This window comes from Nilaparvata lugens, chromosome 3, assembly GCF_014356525.2.
Source record: "Nilaparvata lugens isolate BPH chromosome 3, ASM1435652v1, whole genome shotgun sequence".
Lineage (NCBI taxonomy): Eukaryota > Metazoa > Arthropoda > Insecta > Hemiptera > Delphacidae > Nilaparvata > Nilaparvata lugens.
Genome location: NC_052506.1, coordinates 76020122 through 76031792, shown reverse-complemented (window position 1 = coordinate 76031792; position 11671 = coordinate 76020122). Strand labels below are relative to the sequence as shown.

Sequence of the window (11671 nt, the reverse complement as noted above, 5' to 3'; positions counted from 1 at the left end):
CATTCTTTAACGTAGCACGGCGACATAATATTTTTTCATGGAATTAAAAAAAAGGATTTCGTGAATTTTCTAGTAAGAGTTTGCGAGATGCCATCAACGGAAGATTTACTGGAACTTTTTATTATGGACAGTATTACTCACACTCTCAACTAATGAAAAACAAAGTAGGATTCACATTTCTCTCTGAATTGCAAGATGCACGTTTAAATAGAGTGGTCCGCTTCCAAATTACATTGATAATTTTTTTCCATCTTGAATCGATTTTATTTCAAGTAGAATACACTCCATGTATAAGAAATGGAAAGGAACAACTAGTGTGGAAGCTGAATGGCCCTGGTGATTTACGCTATCCCCATATTTCTTCTTTTCTTTGTTTTCCGATTCTCCTACTGTTTCAATTAAACCCACTTTAGCAACGTCATTGGCAAACTAGTCAACCAGACTTGGAACAGACCTCCCTCCATAACATACTCTACTCACTCGATCTATTTATCTCAGCGCAGACACTCACACCCAAACACACACTACCAATCTGAAACTGGAGTCACAGAAAAGTCGGATTCAGGATTTAAAGTAAGCCGGTTGGCAGCGACAGTTGACATAGAACCTACTCCATCATGATTAGTTTAAGCAATTAGTTGAGCAGATCCAACTCATCACTTGCAGAATTACTTGATCTGAAAATCTGTGGATAGAAAGCAGTGTAAACGTTGGCTTCACGGACTTCTAGTGGACAGTTAAAAATATTTTTCAACCATTCCTCTGGTAAAAATTAGAGTAAATTTCAATGCAGGTTTGGCAGTGGAAGAATTTTGTAAGGCTCAGGAAATGGAAGTCAAGAAAATGACAATATTCAAAGTTTATAACTAGTAGTTCTGTGAACAGTAGACCTCACGCAGTAATAAACCACAGCCTTCTCTAATACTGTTTGTTCATCAGAGTAAATTCTGTCCTGTCCTGTCTTGTCGGCGATATATTGCTATGAAAACAGCCAATGGCTGATTGGGTTGACGTATCGACAATACTAATCATCTGTTGAGAACAACTATCACTAAAAGCTAATTTCTTACAAGACATACTGTCAACTGGTCAACCCGAGTTGAAAGTAGAGAAAGGTCGAGAAAAAATATTATGTTAGTTTGAGTTATTGACCGAGCGAAGTGAGGTTCAAGATTCAAGTCGACGGTTTTGTATTCCTCTTCATGTATCTATGCTTATATAATTATATTTATGTTGTGCATTTACGGCGAAACGCGGAGTATCCGCGACACACATTGTCGTTATAGTGTGAGAAGAGCCTAAAAAGTGGTTAGTACGATAATTTGCAATTTGGGCAGTTATAAGAAAGCAAGAAGTTTATCGTGTCTTTGATTTGTTTACAATTATATATCAGATATCAGGAATTCCATATTTATGAACCATTTTTAATTATCACTCTCCAAGCCAATCACTCTCTTGATATATAGCAAACAACATCAGAAACCAAATATAATCGCTGAATAGGCTACCAGAATAGTTTTGATTGGAAAATTACCTTCTTGTTATGGCCTCAAATAGTGCTACTTCAATGGTCCCAGATAGCTTTTTGAGTAATTATCAAGTGTTACAGAAACGTAACAATGTTGCACGAATGTGAGCTTATTCTTGGTGTATTGACAAATCTCTGACATCCAAGTTGAAAGCATCTGGAATCAATAACAGGATTCTGATCAAGGACTGCTCAAGGATTGATCTTTTGAAGTAACGTTTCTAATACATCTCTCATCATCCTATTGATCCAACTCTAAATGCAGATCATCAAGTATTCCTTGACAATATCAATGTTTCATCGCAATAGCCGAAAGATTTCGAACAATAAACAGGAGCTTCGTGATTATTTCAGTTCAGAAGCAGTCTATCAATTGACTATTTACTGATCGATGAATTCTTCTGTGAACGAGTTGATTGAAATAATAATTGTCGGATGATAAATTAGCAGCATATCGTCATGAATGAGCAACGTGTTGATAATGACGCGGCGGCGGCGGCGGCGGCGACCGCACACACACGCGTCCCGGGGCTGAGAAGACGAGTGGTATCGATTGGCGAGTTAGGGGTGGTGCGAGGTGTTAGGGGGTTTGCAGCAGGAGAGCAGCAAAGAGACGGCGCCTGAGTTTGCTCCTGCTGCCGGCTCCCGGCCAGTGTCAGTTCAGTGCCTCATGGACTGTCGTGCCGAAGCAACCGCCACATGGCAGTAGCCACACACACACACCGGCTCCTATCAACAACAACTCTTCCAACTTCCTGCTTTTCTAACTTGTTTCGCCTCTGCGCTACGTCACAACTAGGTGAGTGCGACCGGCCACGCATCTTTCACGCTTGTCATTTGACATTCGCTCGCCTACCCCAACCTCCCCCCACACTATATAGCCCCTCAAAATTCACAAAACAAAAATAAATGCTGCGGAAAAGAAAGGCGACAGTCGTCGTCCGTCTCGTGACATTTGCGTCAGTTGGACCGGAAAGCAGTTTGCTCACACGACCCGGGCACTGGGCTACCACTTCGAGATGTGAGTACTCCGCTCGACACCATCTTCGTTGCTCTTATCTTCCTCAACAATATGTTACAATATGTTGTGGAGAAGGGTTACAGCGTGTTTCATTCCATTCATTTCTAGCATAATTTCAACAAATATACTGGCAACTTTTAATTTTCATACATGCCCTCTGTCATCAACCTAACAATCCTTAAGCTATAGATATAAGCTATTTGTCTGCTGAACTGAACTTGCTGTTGATGGTTTTTTCTCAATACTTTTCCTGTTTCATCATCGTAGAGCCATAAGAAGCCAGTAACTGAATCAAGCCAGCTAAATTGAGCAAATTTCTTTAGTGCAGCTGTAGAGTTTTTGATGAAAACTCATCGATAGAACTTCTCTTGTTGATTCTCATTTCAGTGTTCATTATTTCCGGAACTCTAATCTCCTCTCTCATCTAATACGCAAAATTCACATTTAATAACGCGATTTGAAAAAAAAACTCTCTTACAAAACTTCTATTACAGGTTGGAAATCTTCAGGCCACAGATACAATCTTGCAAAATCAAATGTATGTTCCTGAAATATGTTATACTTTTCCAATGAATTTGAGTGATAAGGGATGAGAGAAGCCTCTATAATACAGTTGGATGATGCTTGAAAATTTGATAAGCTGTCGAGTCTTAGTCCTCTTTTCAGCCAGGATTCTTTATCATCAATCACCCCCCCCCCATTTACAATTCACGAGTCACCATTCTTGATAATTTGGAGAAACTTTGTCCAAGACTTTCCAAGCTTCGAATTATAATGACTATATAATTTTAGGATATCATTCTTTAGAAAAACTTGTTATGGAATCTGTGATAGAGCTCAACTTTTCGAAACGATCCTCGGTTTAGTGCAGTTGCACATTTTTTGACAGGATATCTTCGGAAAGATTGAGTTACCACAGTGCTCTTGCACAGCATGAAATTCTCTATAACCGTCATAACGTTCCTTAATAGAATTTATCATACCTTACTGCCCTTCCATCATGTCGATGTTAGGTTACTCTTACTTTTCTCCTATCTTTAGACATTTATGAAAATGTTAAGAGTTATTAGTCCCATACATATTTACGATGCACCTGTCCATTATAACGATTATATACAGTATTTATAATCCAGCTCTTCAACACCAAATCACCCCCATCTTTTTTTTAATGAGACTTATACGCATTTCTTGCCTTCAAGATCTCCCAACAACCTTGTGTATTAGCGTTTCACATTACTGGAAATAGTGACATAGGAATTTTGTAAGAATTTAAAGTTTTAAATGATCACTGATCTTCCTTCACAATCATTATGGAACCTTTAATGAACATTCATTTATTTCATCCCACAATCAATTAATGATTGGGAGAGAATCAACAGGATAAACCCACAACTGTTTATTTCCATAATTTTGATTAGAACAGTCTAAAAATGAGGTTATGTAAACACTTCGTATAATAAAGAGGAGTAATTACTTTCTACTTTCTAATTATCGATGTCGCGTTTCTACAAATTTTGTTTTTTATTCATCTTGCTGAATAAATAGTGAATACAGTCGTCCAACTAGCATGAGTAGTCGCCCACCACTCTTGTCGTCAAACACTAAACACTTTCATCAATGTCACGTCTTCTATCAATAATTGTTCGGGAGATAATCACCATTTCAAAGATAATCACCTCACTTACTTACTTACCAGAACTTAGTCTCTTGAGTATTTTGAAATATTGAATTGCTTGTTATGAGTAAAGAGTATCAAAATATCAATTTCCATTGGAAAAATTCGAATTATCAAGACCTTTGAACATTAGTACAAATTTTGTGCTCAAGTTGTCAGAGAAATTCGAATATTGAATTTTCATTCTACAGAGAGGTACCTAGAGGTACCCATTCATTTTGATGAATTTTTAAGCCTGAACCATTCAGGAGTGATCATATATCTGTCTGTATCTGGAAATACATATGATTATGTAAAAGCTTCACATAAAAATTCCTTACAAAGGAATCATTATGAGGCTTGACCTAATATTTATTGAAACGAGACCTTTGGATGTATGGTGATGATGAGTAGTTAAGGCGCGAGCGTCAAGTTGGCTTCATGTTGTGGTAGTAGCCTATCCTGCTCCTTCAATTTCCAATGATTGAAACTAAGGTAATCAGCAGTACAAGGACAGATCGAGCCGCTCTGTGCAGCAAGGCACACAATTGCATCATCATCACTGAACGATCACAAGGCGACTCCTGGGGATTAACGCTGCATGCTGACTGCAAAGCAATTATCACGTGGACACTTGACGATGTGTCAACGCCTCGGCACCCTGGGGATGACCTCATGCAGCACAGTTAACGTACAGCGCCAATTCCAAAGCCAGCAGCTCGCAATCATCGATGATTGAAGCTGATTCAATCTTATTCAAAGTTGTTTCATAAGGTAAAATACCAAGCATTGACAACACTTATTCACACAATAGGTTTCAGACAAAGTGTTTGACTATTATACTTCAATTCTTAACAGATTATCTACTAGTAAAATAATTACGTGCATTCTAAAGAAAACTTGATTCAAAAACTTGAAAACTTATTCAAGATAGTTTGAGGCTACAATGTCAGGAGTTGAGAGTGGAATAAATTAAAGATCTGAATTCAGGGGCATTGAGAATGATGATCATGAGTGAAGTGAGCTTTTTGATCATTGAATAAAATTCATCCACGGAAAGCTCTGCGAGAGAGGTGTTTATAGTGTAGTGTACCCTATATCAAACCTATCAAATTACTATTACAGAATTGAAATTAGCTGGATAAAATTAAGGATAAGTCGAAATTGATTTTTCTTTATGTTCTTGTTCATCATGCAAATAGTCATCCTTCTATGACTCTATTGCAAAGTGTCCTGATCCCACAACACGTTTCACGAATAAGACAATTGGATACATCTAAGATGTACGTAGGCTAATGATTGGAGATCATTTTCATGAAGAAAAACTACATTGGAAAGTGAAAATTTTGTGCTCATTTTCATTCCTCAATAAACTGATAAAAGCTTATATTCTTACCAATTCAGATTCAAAATCATCGATTTGAAAGAAACAGAGGCCCTACCGTGTATGTTTCAGGAGCTCGTTAACAATAAAATTATCGTCTATATCTTTAAAAATTTCACTTTTGGAGAAAGAAAGAAGTAGATGAGTAGGAGTAGGAGGAGGAGGAGGAGGAGAGGAGGAGGAGGAGGAGAAGGAGGAGGTAAGCTGCAAAATAATATTCCATCTTTGATAGTTCATTGATTTTCACGATTAACATTGAATTGTGGAGTTTGGGATGAGACGTCTTTCTATTATTCTTGGCTTGTTTCTCTACTCTAAAGATGAACCTGCAAAGCGCGAAATCAACATGACAGTTGTGACCAGTCTCTCCACGCGATGAATTTTGCAACAAAAATATAAATAGATTGAAAATAGTATCTACCAGTATCTGACTTCTCATTCATAATGATTGAACATTCGAAGCTGTTATTTCTTGAACGATTGACTTTCCAATTCGAGTAAGTTTGGTTTGAGACGAGAACTGGATGAACACCCTAATCAATTAGAGAGAAGGATCTCATTGGAAATTCCAATATTGTTCAGCAATAGATTGAAACTATTGCTTATCATGAGTCTCATTCTTTCTGGGGCATGTGCACCCAGAATATATAAATTTCCATACTTATGCAATGAATTAATGTGATACTTATTCCACTCATACAGTACTTATCTCTTATGAACTGATGCGTAAAGAACTTACCAGAAAAATATTTTTTGTAGCAAATGGAAAATAATCTACTTATCTCAAACAATATTGAACATATAGTTTTGTAGATAAGTTTACATCTCCTATATTTATTCGTTCAATTTGTAAGACTATACCGTAGTTATAGAATAATCATATAGGAAGGCGGATCAAGTACTTGGCCTGAACTCACATTTCTCTGAGATGTAATTGAAAAACACGATTCTCTATTACAGTATAAATGAACTATTGATATAATAAATGAATTTCAACGGGTGATTGTGATCAAGGGAGTTTTTTTCCCAATTAATGTTATCACATTCTATGTAAAATTGATGAGACAGTAGATCACAATTTTCGAGAAGAATATTTCAGACTCAATAAATATATGGTTCTAGAACAAAATGTCCAGTTTAAGTTGACCATAATGCTCTTATGTGATTGTGTTTACAGAAAGTGTTCATGCAAAAAGCTTTCTTGCAGTCGGGTCAAGAGCATAATCCAAATAAAAACTCGGCAAATATTCGCACTCATGCACAAATAGACGCGAGAGAGACTGGGCTTTGTTAGATAACAGAAAATGTCTCGAAGAATGGGAATGTAGCCATTGAAGGGGATGAGAGATGAATATGGGCCGGGCGTACAAATCTCTTCTATTGACTACTTGGATAGAGCAGCGTCGGTGCCGGAGCGTCCACTCTATTGACAACTAATGAAACTGGATGTATGTATGCTTCAACGGCAACTGCAATGTTTGCTCATTGATCAATCTCAAAATCGAAAGCTCCGTCGGATGTTTATTTTCTGCAGTTCTGCTCCTATTGAAAGGCATCTTCCCGTTCTGCTATTGGCTGTCCAGTCGCAGTTATGCAAACATTTCCAATAATCCAACAAGCTGAATTGAACTGGATAAGCTCCAATCAAAATAAGCAATCTTGTCATTGGTCAGATTCAGAAGATCATATTTAGTTGAATACATCAAATCAGTGTGAATCGATATTTTCCATATTGAAGTATACCGTTATAATGCTATCCAAATTCAACATTTTTTCGAAGTTTGCTTCTAAATAATCTGCTATTACGTTTGATATAACCTACTTGTATGGAAAATTAAAATTAAATCGGTCCCGGCTGACGTATGACAGTCGTTAGGCCCATTGACGGCTTAAATGATATATTCAGGCGAAGTGGAACTTCCGTCAGGGACAAACCACCAATAATATCCATACAAATATTATCTATTATGGTCTATTTAAAATAGTATGGAGGAACCAAACTTCAGCTAGCAATAAACTAGAGAGCAATAAAGTAATATTATTCCCTCGACCGTCATTGAAATTTTCTCTAATGAATCAATCCAATGGAGTGTATCTTGCCAATTTACTAAAATTGTCAATGACAGAATTAATTAGAAAATTCAAAAGAGATTTGATAGACTTACTTTGTATTCAGATATCTAGAATTTAAATGTAATTGGATTGAGGTATCATTTGAATAAAATGTGTATTTAATGGAAACTCAATCAAATTATTATCTGAAATTTGGAAATAAATTCCAATTATTTACGATGCATACTATTCACATAGTAATGCAATTCGATCCATGAACGGATAATTTTCCGAGAGAGGGTAAACTGGTCATATTTTGGGGAAATTCCCGCGTGAACAGAATTAGCAATAACGATACAAACAACCCAACCCAATAATTATTTTCCATTAGCTTGAGCGGAAATTTCAAAATTATTCCACTTTATTCTCAAAACTCAACAGTGGAATTGAGATTGAATTTGCCTAGATGATTGCACACATTCCTGGATTGTTGATTTTCCCAGAATAGAATCCCCTAGCGAGAGTATTGCTATAAGTTCAAAATCGGGAATAACTGAGCATAATAAGGTTCAGGATCAACAGGTCCTTCAGAGAGCACTTTATCATGAACTCATTGTTATGCATGGAAGTTGACTACTCCTTTCGACACTCAGCTATTCACAAAACAGATTTATTCAAAACTGAAAACGAACAGAGATTTATTTTATATGGAGATTCACAATCATTCATCATCTTAGGTAGTTGTCAATCGTATTTGAATCAATTGGAATATAGTGATATTGAACTCTAAAAAACATTCTGTGATTCAGGATATTTTAATAGGTACATTTTCGGGATGTTAATATCATTAGATTACTCCCTGAGAAATTTTTATTTTTATTTATAAATGATAACATGTAGTAAGGCGTGGGATTCTTGGGCGTCACTACTGGACAGGACTCAAATCCTATCCTACACAGCAGCTTTTCTTCACCCAAAGTCGTATCTGTATGCAGAACACGTACTGCTCCGATCCGTATTACGCTGCTCTTCATATTTTCCTCATTCCCCTGCAGCGGCTTGACTTGGAGTAAGCTGGAGCAAATCATGATCTTCACGTTTTAATATTCCATTAGCAAGAGTTAGTTTGATTCTGACAGCGTTGCAGAACAAATTGCATCGTGGAATTCGCTATGAGATGTCTCATCCATAATTCAACATTTCAAGCGCTCATTAATAGCACGTACAAGTGTAACTTGGTGAGTGCTGCACTCATTAAGATGTAAAACTGTGATCAACATTCAGATTGAGAGGTGATCGAAGTTTTCGGTTAGTCGAGATCAATTGGTAGAAAGTCGAATGTAACTTCTGAAAAGATATTGATTGCATCAATCAATACATCCTTGATTAAAATCGTTATCACACTCGTTATTCCATACACTCTTGATTGAAAACGCTGTTTATTCAGCTGAAAGATTGAATGATATATTGATTCAAGTTAACTTGACAATGTATACACATCTGCAAAACATAACTGAAGTTCATTTTATTCATTCCAGGATATGAACATTAATGTATGTTGGGACATTCACTTGTGATTGGAGATTTGTTATCGTTGAAATGGTATATTGGGAAAGGAAAAATCACAATAATATAAAAAATCTGGAGTGAATATCATTCATCAATATTGTTCATCCTCCGGAATTCATTCCATCCAAGGATTAAGTATAAGGGATGAAAAATGTTCATCAGATATCAGATTGAATTGTTATGGACTTATGGTATATGATTGATTCACATATTTGAATAAATTATGGCCTATTTTCTTGACAATTTTGATACACATTCCAAGAAATTACATAATGATGGAAAGAGCAAGAGATATTCTGGTTAGGCTTACATAAAACTGCACATTGTATAGTCGAGTACTATTCCTAAAGTACTTAAGGGATTGGTTCCAGTGTACATCCAACGACCTATTCAGAGCAGCTGTGAATAAAATAAAAATTGCCATCATGATAGCCAACCTCCGTCATGACAACGGTACATGAAGAAGAAGAATAAGATTCCTAAAGTCTGATACAGGATAATACATTATACAATAGGTGCATCAATTGATAACCTAGAATGATACGTCATAAACTGTCATGCATTCAAAAGTTTTGAATACCATAAACATTTACTGGAAATTTGATTCAAAGTGAAGTAATATAACATGCATCTATCAAAATTAGGAAAAAGAACAATTCTGGGCTAGGCCTGTTGATCCTTTTCTGATCATGTATTTGATTTGTGTATTATGAGATGTTAATAAATGAAGAAATGAACAGATTCCAAGAAACTCCTGAGTAGTTCATACTTAATACTTCACACATTGATTTTGAGCTTGTATACTGGTCTTGTTAGTTGTCGGACTTTTCACCTCAGTTGATGTTGGAAGTGGAACAGCAATATTCAAGTTTACTAAGAATGTGCGTGCAAAGGCTGCGGTTAACCGGTGTGGTGTATTAGAGGGCGTGACCCATGCTCTCCTTCTCATTCTCCTTTTCTTTTCGCTTGGCTCTAATTTTAAGCCGTTGGTGGTTGGCCACGAGGTGGTGGCTGTAATGTTTAAATGTTTAAATGTTTAAATGTTTAAATGTTAATGTTTAAATGTTTAAATGTTTAAATGTTTAAATGTTTAAATGTTTAAATGTTTAAATGTTTAAATGTTTAAATGTTAATGTTTAAATGTTAAATGTTTAAATGTTTAAATGTTTTAAATGTTTAAATGTTTAAATGTTTAAATGTTTAAATGTTAAATGTTTAAATGTTTAAATGTTTAAATGTTTAAATGTTTAAATGTTTAAATGTTTAAATGTTTAAATGTTTAAATGTTTAAATGTTTAATGTTTAAATGTTAAATGTTTAAATGTTTAAATGTTTAAATGTTTATATGTTGCGCATTTACGGCGAAACGCGGTAATTGATTTTCATGAAATTTGACAGATATATTCCTTTTTTAATTGCGGGTCGACGTATATACAAGGTTTTTGGAAATTTTGCATTTCAAGGATAATATAAAAGGAAAAAGGAGCCTCCTTCATACGTCAATATTAGAGTGAAAATGGGACTATAGAATAATTCATCATAAATCAGCTGACAAGTGATTACACAGATGTGTGGAGAAGCCAGTCTATTGCTGTATTTCCATAAGGTATAAATTTATTATAGTTTCAATTAGGTACTTGTGGATGAGAATACTGTGTGAGGTCTACTGTTCACAGAACTACTAGTAATGATGAATCTATTCATTCATTCACTTATCCATGAGCAATGACAGACATACCCAATAAATGTAACAAAGAAGTGTCAAATATGTATGTAACTAGTCTGTGAACCAAATAAGTGTATCAGTGTAAATTACAAAATTTGTGAATTTTCCAGTTATACACATTCATTTATGTATTCCTTCTATCTTTTTCTAAATTACTCATTCACTGTACATGGAAACATATACATATTCTCGTAGAACGAAGAAAATAATTGAACAACTGAAGAATGATTAGGATAAAGACACTTGAGGACTGATACTGCTAACCCGATTAATCCACAATAATTCAAGACTTGACGATAATCTAGTGAGATAGTAAAGATTTTAATGAAGAAATGTACTTCCTATTCTTGGATTTTGCAAAGAATGTTATATTGTGGATTCTTAGTCAGGCACTGTGTCAAAAAATGCAGTATAAAAGGTCATTCCAGAGGGTGGTGATTATCATTGAGAAAGACTCAAAAGAGAGTCAGGGATAATACGGTATCTACTGTCGCATCTTTTCCTCATACTTTTTTCATCACATAAATGATGGCTCATTAATTCAGGCTTAAGGGCAGAGCAGAGCAGAGCAGAGGCAGCCTCAGTGTCCAAGACAGAGGGTTCGCAGCTCGTTATATTCACTACCGGCACTCTGCAATAGAAGACGCTACTCCATCCTGTTTTTCTGTTACGTATTTCCCTTCCACGACTAGAATTTATTTCATTTCTACAGTTCATCTTTCTGTAGGAGATATGAT

General features: G+C 35.7%; 1 protein-coding gene across 4 annotated transcripts in view; it reads left to right on the top strand.

The window, feature by feature from the left end:
- The first annotated feature begins 2181 nt into the window (after nt 1–2181).
- Nucleotides 2182–11671, top strand: part of LOC111044518 (inactive dipeptidyl peptidase 10) — a 79495-nt gene continuing 70005 nt past the window's right edge. For 2 of the 4 annotated variants that reach the window (XM_039424613.1, XM_039424610.1), the window contains exon 1: nt 2182–2327. Coding sequence is in view for 2 of the 4 variants with exons in the window: in XM_039424611.1 (XP_039280545.1) it covers nt 2548–2549 (2 nt within the window). In the remaining 2 variants the exon portion in view is untranslated. Of the gene's footprint in view, nt 2328–2473; nt 2550–11671 lie in introns of those variants that run through there. The other 2 variants (XM_039424611.1, XM_039424608.1) reach the window with 1 other exon arrangement.